Source organism: Elgaria multicarinata, chromosome 5 (assembly GCF_023053635.1).
Source record: "Elgaria multicarinata webbii isolate HBS135686 ecotype San Diego chromosome 5, rElgMul1.1.pri, whole genome shotgun sequence".
NCBI classification, from domain to species: domain Eukaryota; kingdom Metazoa; phylum Chordata; class Lepidosauria; order Squamata; family Anguidae; genus Elgaria; species Elgaria multicarinata.
The window spans coordinates 136695182-136710951 of NC_086175.1; the positions used below are offsets into that span (position 1 = coordinate 136695182).

General features: G+C 63.6%; 1 protein-coding gene across 1 annotated transcript; it reads left to right on the forward strand.

Annotated features, from left to right (window-relative positions):
- Nucleotides 1-1031: 1031 nt before the first annotated feature.
- APBB1 (amyloid beta precursor protein binding family B member 1) lies at nt 1032-14905 on the forward strand. The gene is made up of 15 exons (XM_063127321.1): nt 1032-1070; nt 2323-2452; nt 3443-4073; nt 6752-6933; nt 7401-7457; nt 7606-7688; nt 7940-8006; nt 8721-8858; nt 8967-9094; nt 11775-11889; nt 12615-12699; nt 13008-13091; nt 13467-13582; nt 13824-14000; nt 14278-14905. Exons 3-15 carry the CDS (start codon nt 3476-3478, stop codon nt 14443-14445), a joined length of 1998 nt encoding a protein of 665 aa, XP_062983391.1. The 5' UTR covers nt 1032-1070; nt 2323-2452; nt 3443-3475; the 3' UTR covers nt 14446-14905.
- The last annotated feature ends 865 nt before the right edge of the window (nt 14906-15770 follow it).

A 15770-nucleotide genomic window follows, 5' to 3' on the forward strand; every position in this document is an offset into this window, starting at 1 on the left:
TGCCCACCACTCTGAAATTCTGAATGGGGAGCAGTATATAAATATTGTAAATAAATAAAATAAAACCTAATTTCTATAACACCGGCAGTTTTATTTTTTCATCTGGCAACTTGCCTTTTTCATTAATTGCATGGTAGAGGTGTTCTGACAGATGGCAAATAAAATGCCTCTAGTGTGGGAGAACCCATGACCTCCCTAGGTAACTGGCTCCATTGTCATACTGCTTTAACAGTCAGGAGGTTTTTCCTGATGTCCAGCTGGAATCTGGCTTCCTTTAACTTGAGCCCGTTATTCCGTGTCCTGCACTCTGGGAGGATCGAGAAGAGATCCTGGCCCTCCTCTGTGGGACAACCTTTCAAGTATTTGAAGAGTGCTATCATGTCTCCCCTCCATCTTCTCTTCTCCAGGCTAAACCTGCCCACTTCTTTCAGTCTCTCTCCATAGGGCTTTGTTTCCAGACCCCTGATCATCCTGGTTGCCCTCCTCTGAACCCGCTCCAGCTTGTCTGCGTCCTTCTTGAATTGTGGAGCCCAGAACTGGACGCAATACTCTAGATGAGGCCTAACTAGGGCCGAATAGAGAGGAACCAGGACCTCACGCGATTTGGAAGCCGTACTTCTATTAATGCAGCCCGAAATAGCATTGGCCTTTCTTGCAGCCCTATCGCACTGTTGGCTCATATCCAGCTTGTGATCTACGGCAATTCCAAGATCCTTCTCGTTTGTAGTATTGCTGAGGTTTCTCGTGGGCACCTGGTTGGTCACTGTGTGAACAGAGTGCTGGACTAGATGGAACCTTTGGCTTGACCGCTCCCCCGGCCAGGGACGGCAGACTGAGCCTCAGCTGCCCTGCTTTTCGGGGGTGGGGGTGGAGGATTGCCCCCCTCCCCCGCCGGTGCCTTTGGACCCCCACCCCAGAAGCACACTCATACTCTGCTGCTCCCCCCCCCTGCAGCCGGGCGGGGCTCGTCGGCCGCGGAAGCGGAAGCGACGTCTCTTGCCTGCCTCCTCGCCCCCCGCCCCCCCGGCCGCCCCGTCTCCATCCTTGCAAAGCCGCCGCCGCCGCCGCAGGTACCGCGATTCCAAACGCCCCAAAGCAAACAAAACGCGCGGGGGTCGGCGGGGGGGGCGGGGAAAGGAGGCTCGCCGTGGGTCGTGACGGCCCCTCTTCTCCCCTCCCCGCCTGCCCTATCGAAGGGGGCTGCTGGCCTCGAGCGTCTCCGGAGGGAGGGGAGGGACGTACGACCGACCCCCGGGATAGCCCCCTCCCATCAAGACCTGGGGTGGGGGAGAGGGTTCCGCCGCCAGGTGCGAACGATGCCCCTCCCGCCCCCAAGCTGGGAGACGGAGATGCCGCTCCAGGCGCGGCCTGGCGGGGAGGGGTCGCCTTTGGCCGGGATGGAGCCCCTTGCCAGGGGAGGGGAGGTTGCACGATCCAGGCGTTTGCTGAAGCAGCGTCCCCCCCCCCCCCCGCCACCCCGCGAAGCCCCCCGTGAGTTGGCGCGCCATCCTGCTCCTCCTGCCAGATCCTGGCGCTGTTTCTCTCCCGGCCTCTTGGGTCCTTCCTCTGCCATCGCCCGCAAGAGCCGACGGGGAAGGAGAGACACCCCCCCCCCCCCAACACACACACGCACACCAGAAATGGGGCCCTCCAGGGCTGGCTCGGCCCCGGCACAGGCTGGCACGCAGGCAGCCTGTGTGTGGGGGGGGGGGGGTAGGGGCACGTGCCATGGAAGGGGTGCCAGCCCCCCTCCCTGCTCCAGTCTTGGACTGCATTTCACACACACACACCGCACCTCATCCAAAGGCCCGTGGTCCCCAGGGAAGTCAGCCTAGGGCCAGGGGGCGGTGGGTTCCCCCCCCCCCCAAATCCTTCCTTCCTCCGTGCCCTCAGCTGTGGCCTCCATCCTCCTCTGCCTGCCTGTGTGGTCGGGGGTCTCTGACCACCTTGCGGGGGGGGGCGTGAGGCATGGAAGGAGGGGTACAGAAGCGAGTGCTGCAGCCCCCCCTTGCGCGCGGGGGGGGAGTCCTTGCCCCTTCCCCACCCTTATTTTCCTCATCACATCTGGACGACCCTCCCTCTTGCATCCCCCTCCCCTCCCTGTGCCTTGGCTTCGAGGGTGGTGGTGGTGGTAGTTGAGAGCTCAAGAGCAGAGGGGGCTCTTGATGCTTGCCCGGGGGGGGGGGGTCCTGGGGATGGGGCCCAGAGGCACCCAGGGATTCTTCAGTGGAGGCCTCTCTGGGGCAGGGGGGCGTTGCTGCTGAGATGCCTCTGGGGTCCTTGTGAGTGGTCCTGAGCCCCCCTTTTCTCTCCTGCCCCTAGGCTGTGGACCTTCTCCCTGCCCAGCCCTCCTTGCGCTGCTGCTGCTGCTGCTGCCGAATTCACACCAAAGCATGTAGTTGCTCATTCTCTCTCCCTCCTTCTCTCTCTCTCTCCCTCCAGCCCTGAACAGGTGAGGCACCTGGGACTGAGGTGGAGCATGGACGGTTGGGCCGGGGCTGCGGATGGGGACCTGTAGGTAGCTTCCCGTGGGCATCAGAAGAGAGTGTTGTTGAGCATGTAAAGAGTGATTTCTTCTCGATACCACCATCACTCCCAGCCAGGCTTCCTGAAATGGGGGCAGAGCATTGTGGGTTCTGGTACTCTGGTGCGCAGCCAGCCCGGCCCCGCGGCTGCAATGCTTCCCTGCGAAGCTTCCCTACAGTGCTTCCCTGTGACGCAGAGCGGCCGCGGTTCCCTTGCGTCTCCCCTACCTACATCCACAATCGGGTGTCCTGATGCCGCCGCCGCCGCTAGAATGCCTCCCTGCCAACCCTGTCCCGTGAGGTCTGCTCTCCTTCCAACGAAAGGGCTGTTGGAATCTGGGGAGCCTCTTTCCCAGCTTAGCTCTGGAAGCAATGCCACTGGGCATGTGCAGAATGCTTTTCCTTTGTTGCTGAAAGAGTGCAAGCAGCCTCCATGGGCCAGGCATTAGAATCATAGAATAGCAGAGCTGGAAGGGGCCTATAAAGCCATCGAGTCCAACCCCCTGCTCAGTGCAGGAATCTACCTTAGAAGCATCCCTGACAGATGCTTGTCCAGCTGCCTCTCGAAGGCCTCTAGTGTGGGAGAGCCCACAACCTCCCTAGGTAACTGATTCCATTGTCGCACTGCTCTAACAGTCAGGAAGTTTTTCCTGATGTCCCGCTGGAATCTGGCTTCCTTTAACTTGAGCCCATTATTCTGTGTCCTGCACTCTGGGAGGATCGAGGAGAGATCCTGGCCCTCCTCTGTGGGACAACCTTTGAAGCATTTGAAGAGTGCAGGATCCCCAGGGCAGGAGATCTGTGTGCCTGGGGTGGGGGCGGGGCGGGGTCTTGGGGGCCTGAGTCTCCGTAGCTGTGACTGGCTGCTCTTCCTCCCTCCCTCCCTTCCTGGCTGCTCCCCTTCTCCGCTCCGGCAGGGCCCTCTCACGCTCCTCCCGGACCCCGGCGCCATGTCAGGCTCCCTGAGCAAGAGGAATGACTTGGCCAATGACAACAGCTGCCTGGGCCTGAGCCTGGCTTTGGTGGTGCCCCCCGGGGGCCCGATCCTGCCACACAAAGGCCATTGCAAGGCCTACAGCTGCGCGGAGCTGCACGGCGCTCTGGAGGAGACATCCAACACCAAGTGGGTGAAGGACGGGCAGAACCAGCTGCGGCAGGCAGCGGAGCGTGGCCGTGACCAGAACCGCAATGAGCTCAGCCCTCCCACGAAGGAGCTGAGCACCCTGCTCATCCCGCTGCCGGGCGAGGAAGGCAAAGATGGGGAGCAAGAACGCGGTGAGTTGGAGGAGGAGGAGGAGGAGGAGGAAGACAACGACAGCAGCGAGCGCGAGGAAGAGGAGGAGGAGGAGGATGAAGATTCCACCCCTGTCCAGAGCGAGCCCGTGACCGAGTCCGAGCAGAGCTCCGAGCGGGCCCTGCCCCGCGGGGATCAGGGCCGCAGCGCCAGCCTCCTCTTTGGCATGCGCCACAGCGGCACCAGCGACGAAGACTCCAGCTGGGCCACGCTCAGCCAGGGCAGCCCTGCCGGCAGCTCCCCGGACGAAGCAGGTAGGGGCCGCCCGCCCAGGGCCAGCTGAGCAGGAACGGGCCAGCGGGTGGCATGGGCAAGGCAGAGCGGCCCTCGTGTGGCCAGGGCTGACGTGGGCCACAGGGCAGGAGGGACTGGTCAGCTGCGGGCAGAGCTGGCCTGGGCAGGAGCACTGTTCCCCCTTTGTGTCCTGGAGCCCCCATGAAGGGGGGCAGGAGGCGTGTCTGCCTGTGCCAGGGGTGGGAACTCCGCTGCACCGCTCAGGTGAGCTTGAGAACAGGCTGGGGTGCAGTAGGGCGGGTGGGTGGGTGGGTGGCAGTCTGGCCTTGATCCCTCCTTCCTTTGGGCCTTCCCTATCCTGGCGCGCCTTCCAGATGTTGTGGATTTCAACTCACATCAGCCCGAGCTAGCATGGCCATGGGTCAGGAATCCTGGGAGTTGTAGTCTGGGGAGGACCAGGTTTGGGGAAAGGAGAGGCAGTATTTGGCCATTTCTTCCCCTCCCCCCAAATCCTGTTCCCCCCTGGCCAGCTAAATGGGGCAGCTGAAGGCGGAAGCTGCTGCCCCCTCCCCCCTCCCCCATGCAAGAGGGTCAGGCACTTCCTGGGCCTGGCAGCCACCTGGGCCGCCTCCAAAAGCAAAGAGCTCCAGCTGGGTCACGCAAGTGAGCCAAGTTACACGACCCAGGGAAGCGGCCCACCAGGCCCCATCCAGCCAGTTGAGGCGGCAGTGGCACGTCTAGGAGTGCAATCAGTGGGGCGACAGCGCCCAGGCCGTTGCTGGCGTTCTTTGCTGTATTTCCCCCTGGAACAGCTGGGCCTGTGTGCGCGTGCGTGCATGTGTGCGTGCGTACGTTCGCGGGATCTCCTTAGGCTGGGCTGGAGGAAACACTCCTGTCTTGGAGGCTCCGGTGGCTTGTGAGCGCCCCCCTCCCGCCCCCCCTCCTGTGCCTGCCTCTCTCTCTCTCTCTCTCTCTCTCTGTGCCTCTTTGTGTTGTTATGCCCCCCCCTCCCCCAGGAGCCGCGCGAGGGCTGGCTGAACTTGCCAGGGCTCCCTTGGCTACGGGTTCCGCCTGGCAGCTGTGATGTCAGCCAGCACCTGGGAATAGGGAAGCTGCTCAGCGATAGCGGGCGGCAGCCCTCCTCCTCTCCCCCCACATCCCTGCCCCCCCACAAGCCCCAGAGGACGCCTGGCCCCTTTGGCCAGCCCAGGGGAGGGGACTCTCCCCTCTACAGCCCTCATTGTCTCCTGCTGAGCCCCAGGCGAGGGCCCCCGTGCGTGTGCGTGTGTGTGCGTGCGTGCATGCGCACCTGTGCGCACCTGTCCACGATGCAAAGCAAATTGGAGCAGGAGGTGGTTGTAGGGCAGTTGGGTGGGTGGATGGAGGTGCCCAAGCCTGGGGGTGGGGTGGGGGTGGGGGTGAGGCTCCAGGTTCACAGAGAGAAGTGTGAGCAGGAGGGGGCTGGGGGAGGGGCGGGGGATGCAGTGCTGCTGGTTGGGAGTGGGAGGGATGGAGCCAAGCTACTGGGGGGGGGGGCTGGGAGCAGCAGCAGAGCGTCTCCCCCCATGCACACTTTCTGCTGAGGTGTCAGGTGCAGCCTGGTGAGCAAAGGGGTTAGTTGCTGTGCCCCCCGCATCTGTGCCCCCCCTCTCCTCTAGGGCACACAGGTTTGGAGGGGGCTGTAGGCAAAGTGGTGTGTGTGGGGGGGAGGAGATCCGGGGGGGGGCTGGGGGGCTTGCTTGGCAGGTGGGGCTGATAGGGAGTGTGGGGGGGGGGAGGGGGGAGTTCCAGGCCCCCACTGTAGGAAATGCTCTTCCGTCTTGGCCATCCTCCTGCTGGCTGAGGGCCGGGACAGGCCCTGGGCAACTGCTTCAGTGGTGGTGGGGAGGGCTCTTTCGTGGCCCCCGTGGCATGTGCCTTAAGAAGGATTTGTGGGCTGGAGCTGTGAGCAGAGTGTGGCTGGGGGCAGGCAAGGTGTGTGTGTGGGGAGTGGGGTGTGTGTGTGTGTGTGTTGGCCGGGGGGGGGGCGGGGGTTGTCCCCCTGCGTGTGGGTGTCACAGCATGACTTGGCAGGGTTGAGGGCTGCTCAGAATGGCCCCCTTGTGTCGGGGGACGGGGGTGGGTGGGTCTTGCAGGCCTTCAGGTGAGAACAGTTTGGGATGGAGGGGGATTGCTCTTGCCTCCGCCTCCCTCCCAGCACCACCCAGCTGGGCCCAGAGCTGCCACTGAGGGCCTGATCCATGGGGAGGACCAGTTGCGCAGGGAGGGGCTTGCTTGCCCTCCGGGTGTCCTGGCACTCCTGCTTCTGGCAGGACTTCTGCCTGGTTTGGGGTTGTCTGTGGTACGTGTCTGGATCTGTCTGAAACTGCTCTGTGCCACCCCACCCCTGCCCATTTGAGACGACTGAGCTTCTGTACTTGGAAGAAATGGAATTGACTCCCACTGGGCTGGGGGAGCAAGCGGGGGGCGGGACGGGGGGAGCGGGAGGAGGCCGGTCTGTGCAGCCCACGGTCAGGGCCAGAAGTGGGGCAGGCGGTGGCTGAGGGGATCCGGTTCATTGGCTGGGGCAGAAGCGTGAGGGTAGGGGGTGGGGATTGGGTCGCTTGTCCGGTGGTGGTGGGGGGGCTTGGTGGGGGCAGGACTGGCGTTGGACTCCCCTCTTCAAAGCGCGCGTGGCTGACCTGCCTCCCTTCCGCAGACTCTTTCTGGCTGTGCAACTCCCTGGAGACGGACTCTGATCTCCCGGCAGGATGGATGCGGGTTCAAGACACGTCTGGCACCTACTACTGGCACATTCCAACTGGCACCACCCAGTGGGAGCCCCCCCTGGGGAGTGGGAGCAGTGACTCCACAGGCAATACCCCCTCTAAGGAGGCACAGGTGAGGGCTGGAGCTGTGCCCCCCACCCCCCCACCCCCACCCTGGATTGGTGCCTGGAACGGAAGCCCCTGAACTGCCAGGCTGGACAACTGCAGCAAGGGCTGCCCTTGATGGCTGCATGGAGCCGAACCAGGCCGCCCATCCCTGAGGGGAGGGGGAGCGATGGAAGCCCCCCCGCCACTCAAGCTGGGGCCGCCATCCCTGCAGTTCCCTCCCAGGCCCCCTTGTTTCAGGGGCGGCAGCACCCCAGTGCCGTGAAGGGCCGGGTGCTTCCCTGGTCCCCGCACCTCTCTTTCCTGTCCCCCCGAAACTATCCCAATGAAAAGCAAAGGTCAGGCCCCAAATGCAAAGAAAAGCTGCCCCCGCAGGGAAGCGCTCAGCGAGGCAGCGGTGCAGGTGGGCGAGGGGGGCCCTGCCTCACTGCGCTCACGGCCTCCCCTCCGTCTCCCCCCCACCCCGCTTTGTAGTTCACCTGGATGGAATTTGGGCAGGCCGGACGCTCCCTGGAGGCTGACTGCTGGAAGGTGAGTGGCTGCTGCTGGCGGTGGCAGCGGGAGACGAGCGGGGCAGGGGGGCGCAGTTGGGTCCGGTTCAGCCCCGCCGCCTGGACCAGGGGCTCAGCCTGCCTGCCTGCCTGCTTGCTCACCGTCTCCCCTTTCTGCTCTGCCCCAGGAGGTCCCATCGGAGGAGGGCCCCCCTGAGCCCCAGCTGGAGGAGGGGCAGTCCGCTGTGCACTTGGGGTCCCCCAGCACCCGGTGAGTGGGAGTGGGAGGGGCCGGGGCCCCTGGGCAGGCCGGGAGGGAGGGGGTAGGTGGGCGGATCCCGGGCTCTGAGGACCACAGGCCACAATAGCTGGTGAAAGCCACTGGAGTGGGCTTGCCGTGGGCCGTGTCCCCGTGCCCAGGGGCGTAGAGCAGCCCACGAGCCCGCCGTGAGGCTTCGTCTGGCCCAGCGTGCTTCCCAGGGTGGCTCCAGCTGACCAACCGCTCGCCCTGCCTTTCCCCAGCTCATCCCTGGAAGAGGACGGTGAGGAAGAGCAGCAGCAGCTCCTGGCCCTCCCCCCTGGCTCCAAGGTAACCTTTGCCCAGGGAGGGGCTGCCTGGCCCTGGCTGCTGTGGCCGAGGGCTGGGCGGAGGGAGTCCAGGCTGGGCGCCGCCGGGGTCACGGCTGCCTTGGCCCCAGTGCTGCCAGGATCGGAGGCCCAGCAGGGCTGGCCACCGGGAGAACAGCAGTGCTTGGCTTCGTGGGGGGTCGAGGGGCGTGTTGATGCAACCCACAAGGCCCCTCCCCCGGCTCTCCCCAGAGCTTTCTAGAAGCAGTTGCTGCCCCTCTGCTGCCCCCTTGAATCTGGCCACTAACAGCAAGGGGAGTGGAATGACCCCTGGCATGACCCTGAGACCCCCTTCATGCCCCCCTCCCACCTTCTGACACTTCCCCCAGTACGTGGAGCTGGGGGGAGAGACCTGTGCCCAGGGAACATGCGGGAAGGGGGCTGGGGCGGGGGTGGGGGTGATGGTGCTGCCCCCCCCTCCTTGCACTTCCTCCTTCAGCATTGTGTCTTTGCCTTTGGGTATAAAGCGGGGGGCGGTCAGCTCCGGGGTCCCATTTTTGCAAAGGATTATTTATTTATTTATTTATTGATTGATTGATTGATTGATTTATTTAGCACCATCAATGTACATGGTGCTGTACAGAGTAAAGCAGGGGAGCCTGCTGCCCCCTCGCATCACTCACACGCTCTGCCCTCTCTCTCTGCCCTTCCTCCCCCCCCCCCCCCCGCCCAGCAGTGCTTCTTGGTGCGCTCCCTGGGCTGGGTGGAGATGTCGGAGGAGGAGCTGACGCTGGGGCGCAGCAGCGGGGCCGTCAACAGCTGCATCCGGCAGCTCTCCAGCCAGAACGCCCACCTCCACGGCTCCTGGGCGGAGGTGAGTGGGGCTGCGAGGAGGGGGGGCCGGGGCTGGAGGGGGGAGCCCTGGCTAGCCGAGGGGCTGGCGGCGACGCCTCCTTGTGATCCCTCCCCCCTCCGCCCGCAGGGCAAGGCCATGCTACTGGTCTTGGAGAAAGAGACGCTGAAGCTCTTGGACCCGGAGGAGCGGACCGTGCTGCACAGCCAGCCCATTGCCACCATTCGCGTCTGGGGCGTCGGCCGAGACAGTGGGAGGTACGCTGTGCGTGTGCTCAGGGGTGTGTGTGTGTGTGTGTGTGCGTGCGTGCATGGGGGGGGCACGTCCAGGCGGGGGAGATGCTGAGCAGAAGGAGCAGCTCTTGCCAGGTGGCACCTCTGCAAGGCGGCAGGGGCTCCACGTCGCCCAAGGAGCGGGCCGGCCCACCGGCACAAACCATTGCCCTTTGTGCGGGGGCGCGGTGGGGTGGGGGAGGCAGGAGTCTCTGGAATTAGGGGGTGAGGACCTTGGGTGTTCCGGAGCCCCTTCCCAGCAACGCAGCTTTACGGAGCGGTGACCAAACGAGAAAGAGACGTTGGGAGCTTCAGCTACGGGGCACTATATAAATGTAACAAATAAATAAATATTGTGGTGGACAGATGGATGACAATGTCCACCCAGTGTGCGGCTGCTGTAAAGAAGACAAACTCCATGTTAGGCATCAAGATAAGAAAAGGATTTGAGAATAAAAGGGCCCGTATCGTACTGCCCTTATACAAATCGATGGTGCGACCACACTTCGAAGACGGTGTGCAGTTCCGGTCACCACACCTAAAAAGGGATAGTAAAGAGCTGGGAAAAGTGCAGAAAAGGGCAACTGAAATGATGAAGGGGCTGGAGCATCTCCCCTATGAGGGAAGGTTACAACAGCTGGGATTGTTTAGCTTGGAGAAGAGGAGGCTAAGAGGAGGCATGATAGAGGGGTACAAAATGATGCCTGGTGTGGAGAAGGTGGACAGGGAGACATCTTTCTCCTTCTCCCTTAATACTAGGACCCATTGGGTCGTCCCATGAAGCTCATTGGTGGGAGGTTCAGGACAAATAAAAGGAAGGACTTACCTCAAGATGTAGTGATGGCCACCAATTTGGATGGCTTCAAAAGGGGGCTGGATAAATTCCTGGAGGCAAAGGCTATCCATGGCTACTAGCCCTGATGGAGACATGATAGCACTCTTCAAATACTTAAAAGGTCGTCACACAGAGGAGGGCCAGGATCTCTTCTCGATCCTCCCAGAGTGCAGGACACGGAATAACGGGCTCAAGTTAAAGGAAGCCAGATTCCAGCTGGACATCAAGAAAAACTTTCCTGACTGTTAGAGCAGTACGACAATGGAATCAATTACCTAGGGAGGTTGTGGGCTCTCCCACCCTAGAGGCCTTCAAGAGGCAGCTGGACAAGCATCTGTGGGGGATGCTTTAGGGTGGATTCCTGCATTGAGCAGGGGGTTGGACTCAATGGCTTTGTAGGCCCCTTCCAACTCTGCTATTCTATGATTCTATGTGCTACCTCCAGTATCCGAGGCGGTAAGCCTGTGTGCACCAGTTGCTGGGGAACATGGGTGGGAGGGTGCTGTTGCACCATGTCCTGCCTTGTTGGTCCCTGGTGGACGGCTGGTTGGCCCCTGTGTGAACAGAGTGCTGGACTAGATGGACCCTTGGCCTGATCCAGCCTCAGGGCTCTTCTCATGCCTGTGCTCTGTTGTGGTTGGACGTGATTTATGGGGCAATTGTTTGGGGCGCCATGTTGGTGGTGAGGGGGCAACAGCTGAGACCCGACGGCCAAAGGGCGAGCGATGCTGTAGGATCGGGACAAGAGGAAGGGAACAGACATCCCCCACTACCACAACGCTCATGCTCTCAGCCCCCCCCCCCCCGTTTCCAGCCTTCTAGCCGAAAAGTGCCCAGGCATTTTGAACTGCCGGGGGGGGGGGGGGCAGGGGTTGAAGACAGGCGCAGAGGAGGAGTGTGGGAGCGAGTCGGGCGGATCTTCCTGTGGGGCCCTTGCCCTGCCTCGTGCCTCTCCTGGCCCGGCACGGGGCGTGTGGCTCTCGTCGGCCTGAGCCAGCCCAGCCGATAGTGAGGGATGCCGGCAGCAGGACAGCTCCTTCATTGGGCAGGACGTAATCCAGGGGAAATGGGGGGATCTCACCGGTGGGGCCGGGCAGCGTCTTTGGGGAACCTGGGGCCTGATCCTGGTGTGTCTGTCACGAAGCCTGCCTGGCAATTGGCACGTGTGGCTTTGGGGCTCCCGAACACCGCCATGGGTCGAATGTTCTGGCTTCAGGTGGCGGGGGGGCGGTGCCACCAGAGCAACGGCAGCCTCCCCCCCCGCCACGTCCCGGGGGAGAGAAGCTGCGTGGCCAAAGAGCTGTTGAGCCCCGGCCTGGGTGCACCAGAGGCTGGTGTGTGTGTGTGCCTCTGCAAGCAAGTGACTGTAGTAGTGGGGGGGGGGAAGAGGGGGCGTTGAGGGAGGGGCGGTCTTGGGCTCATGCCACGGCTTCACTCCCCACCTCTCTGGCTAACCGTGGGCCTCTCTCTTCTCTTCCCTCATGCGGCACTTTGGCATTCAGGGAGAGGTATGTTGTGGGGCTTGCACCCCCCCTCTCCCCCAGAGTTCTCCAGGACCTCCCCTTCTTCCTCTCCCCCACCCCCGCCCCCCAGAAACCTTCTGCTGTGAACAGTGGCACGTGGGCCCTGAGTTTCCCCAGGCAGGAGAGGCGCAAACGTGGCGCTCCTCATCTGAATCCTCTTTGAAGAAAGGGGCGACCTGTGGGGTGGGGGTGGGCCCTGCTGTGCCTGGGGGCTCGCTTGACCCGTCTCCCCCACGGACTCCTCTGTTGGGAATGGGAGGGGGCTCCCCTCCTTGCCTATTCACCCACCAACTGTCTCCCCACCCAGGGATTTTGCATACGTGGCCCGCGACCAGCTGGCCCAGATGTTGAAGTGCCACGTCTTCCGGTGTGATGCGCCCGCCAAGAACATTGCCACGGGCCTCCACGAGATCTGCTCCCAGGTGAAGCGTGGCCTCTGATGCCCGGCCCCCTCCCCCCCCTCACCTTGGCCAGCCCTTCGCTCCAAAGGGAGACCCCGGGTGTCTGGGCAGCACGGGCTTCGCGCTTCCCTGGCGACCCAGGAGCCGTTCGTGGCCAGGGGGGATCGTGGCGCAGGGCCCTCCAGCCCACGTTCCAGGAGCACAGGGACGGGCCCCATCCAGGCTCGAGGAAGCCGGAATGAATTGGGCAAAGCCCTGGGAAGCTCCCTCAGCCGCGCTTCTTGGCAGCGGCACTCAGCGCTTCTTGGAGCCGAGTCCCGCGCCGGTTTCTGTACGTGGCCAGAGGCGCCCTTTCCCTAGCGCTGGAGGCAAGGGCACCTCCCCTTCTGTCCGCTGAGGTGTCGCCCGGTTTTGGGCTCCCTGCCGCCTGCTCCCCCTTCAGCCTTGCACAAGGGACGTTCTGCCAGCCCCCCTCCCCTCCCATCTTGGCCACAGGAGCCACGTGAGGCCAGGCCACTGATCCTTGGCCTTCAGGCGTTGCTCTCTTCAGTCCCCCCCCCCAGTCTAATGCAGCATGGGGTGGGGCTTTTGGGTAACCTGCCACTAGGGGCATTTTGTGGACCACCCAGAGAGCTCTGGGGCGGTATAGAAACGTAAGGAATGGCGGTGCGGAGGGTCCACGCTGTGGCTGGCTGGGAGCCTTTTGGCCTGGCGGGAGAAGCCCTGACGGCTCTGCTCTCCCCTAGATCATGACCGAGCGGCGGAGCGCACAGGGTCCCCTGAATGGGCTCTTGCTGGATCACTCCAAACTGGTGGAGATCCCCTTCCAAGGTGTGTGTCTGTGTGCCTCCCGTCTCTGTTGTCACTGGGGGTGGGTGGGGGTGATGATGGGGGGGGGGCTGCCTCCTTTGGGGGGGTGGGCTTCTCTGTGGGAAACGACACCATTGGCCTCTTGCCCCAAAGCGGAGCTCTCCCTCCTGGCGCCTCTGGGGCCATTTAGGGGGCTCAGCAGATGGGGGTGTGGGTTCCTTATTAGGAGGGGGCACTTGCAGTTGCTCTCTGACCCGCCCAGCCCTTTCCGGTGTGGGGTGTGTGTGTGTGTGTTTCAGCAGGGCTGCTCATTGCTTTCTCTCTCTCAGTGGAGTTTCCGGCCCCCAAAAGTGAGTCGGTCCAGACGTTCCAGGTGTATTATTTGGGCAGTGTTTCCGTGGCCAAGCCTGTGGGTAAGATGAGCTGCAGTGGGGCAGGCGGGGCAGGGCAGGGGAGGGGAGGGGCCACCTGAGCAGTCCCAGAGGGCCAGATGAGATCCCAGGAGGGGCAGATTTGCCCTACTGGGCCTGAGGTTGCCTACCTGTGCTCTAAGTGCCTGTCAGGTTTCTCCTGAACACGACCAGCCTGGCGTGTGACTCACGGCACCGGTTTCCTTGGGGGCTGACAAAGAGATCCTTTCGCACCAGACGGGAATGGAGAGGCCAAGGGGGCGGCTTGAGCCCTGACCGCACGCCTGGTCTGTACTGCGGCCCAGGTGCCACTGGGCCACAAATCTCCCCCCTCCCCTTGCTGGCTCAGCCCTAACCTTCTCTGGATTGGCTCCCCAGGCATGGATGTCATCAACGCGGCCCTGGAAGCGGCCCTGGCGGCTGGTGGCAAAGAGCAGTGGACGCCCAGCCAAGTCAGCGTGGCGCCTGCCACCCTCACCCTCACGCACCAGCAGGTGAGAGTGGGCTGGGCCTCCTCCCCGGCCCCTGCTACTGCTGCTGCCAGCCAGGGTGCGGAGGGCGAAGGGAGGCGGGTGGCGGCAGCCCTGGAGGCCACAGGGAACTCCCGGAGATCGCCGAGGTCCCTTGACGTGCCGCTAGCATTGACGCCGCATGAAGGCTGGCTCTCGGGGGAGGTGCAGGCGGGGGGTTTCGCGCACATGCGGCTCTGACCCCCCCCCCCCCCGCTCCCTCCAGACGGATGCCGTGCTGTGCGAATGCCGCGTGCGGTTTCTCTCCTTCATGGGCATCGGGAAGGACGTCTGCTCCTTCGCCTTCATCATGGCGGCCGCCCCTGGCAACTTCCGCTGCCACATGGTCTGGTGCGAGCCCAATGCAGCTGGGCTGAGCGAGGCCGTGCAGGCCGCCTGCATGGTGAGTAGCCCGCTCCGCTGCCCTTCGCTCTTTGGGGGGCTTGGGGGGGGTTCCTTCCCGGCCTGGACCCCCTCAGTGCCAATTCTCTTCGCCTGTGGGTCCGCTCCGCGCGCCCTGCCGTGGGCGCAGCATGGATGGCTCATGGTGTGGGGTGGAGGGTTGCCCCTCCCCCCCAGGACCACCACCTCCTGCCTGCCCACCCTGGGGCGGGGTTACGAGGGAAGTTCTGACGGGGGACGCAACACTGCCTTCACCCGTTTCTCCTCCGCCTCCTCAGCTCCGCTACCAGAAATGCTTGGACGCCCGGCCTCCGAGCAGCAGCTCCTGCCTCCCGGCCCCCCCGGCAGACTCCGTGGCGCGCCGCGTGGGCTCCACCGTCCGGAAGGGCGTCCAGACGTTGCTCGGGACCCTCAAGCCCAAGCGCCAGGGGGCTCAGACGCCATGAACCCACGCAGGGACCGTGGAGTCCACCCACCCGCCACCCGTGGCATCGGCCCGGCTGCCCCCTTCCCCGGCACGCACATTCTACGTGAAAGCGAGCGTGCAGGCTGTATATTTATGAGGCCCGAGTGTGTCTGCACAAGTGAGAAACGTTCATCTTCCCTCTTGGGGGTGGCGGGGAGGGGGTCACACCTGGGCCTCCTGGGCCGCTTCTGCCAGGGTGCCCACTCTACCGGGGCTGATGCCCACCCTCCGTGTAGGCACCTCTGGCCACCAGAAACTGCTGCTTCTAACTGAATATGGTGGAAGTGGGTGGGGCGGTGTGCCGCTGCTGCGCTGGCCAGGGGGTGGCAGCGATCTCCAGGGCCCCCTTGCACCCTTCCGTGCGCCCAGCCGCTGGCGAGCGCCCCAGGCCCAGGCCCTCCCGAGGGGACGGGGAGCCTGCTCTCTGCTATAACAGGGGAGCGGTGCGTTGTACTGAAATCGTTAATAAACTCCGTTCCCATGAGCCGGCTTCCTCCTTGATGGGAGAGGGAGCCTGGGGGTGGGCAGTGGGTGGGGGACACCTTCCATCCCAGCAGCTGTGGCCCTTGGGGTTCGTCACAGCTGACCGCAGGGCTGATACTGGCTGAGGTGGACGCGGTTTGTCCATCTCAGAACGAGAGCTCTGAAGCTGAACGGACGTTGCTCAGGGGAGGGCAGGGGGCTGGGCACTGATGGGCCAAAGGGGCGCCCAAGAAGCAGAGCAGCCGGGGCCAACTGGGCCAGTGGTCTGACTCTGTGGGCGGCCGCTCCGTCACCTCCTCCTTAGGGCAGAGAGCAGCAGGCCTCCTCCACGTAACACGGCACAACCTTGGAGGGTGGCCTCCAGCTGTGGCGGGGGTGGGGGTGGGGAGATGGACAACGGGGGCACACACACACACACACACACACACACACACACACACTCTTAACCAGGGGTTGGAGCTCTGGTCTTCGTGGCCTGCTTGGGGGTGGCCACCTTGGAAACTAGAGGCTGGGCTAACTGGTCCTTTGCTGTGAGCCGGAAGAGCAGCGTGGGGTGTGTGTGGATGTTGGATGCACGGCAGCCGGATCCGCCCCTCACCTGGGCACTTCCATTTGGCAAAAGCCCAGGAGGCGCAGCGCCTCTTCCTCAGGGCGGGGGCCACTTCCTCTCCAGTGTCCCCGGGGCCCATCCAGGCACACACGGATGTGTGGCAAGGGGTGTGGCAGCCACAGGTGCCCCCTGCAGCTCACGGGGACGCGCAGAGGGCGGAGCCAGAAGGGTGCTGAGCCCAAGGGCAGCTGGGCAGGGGCTGTCCCCCTCCC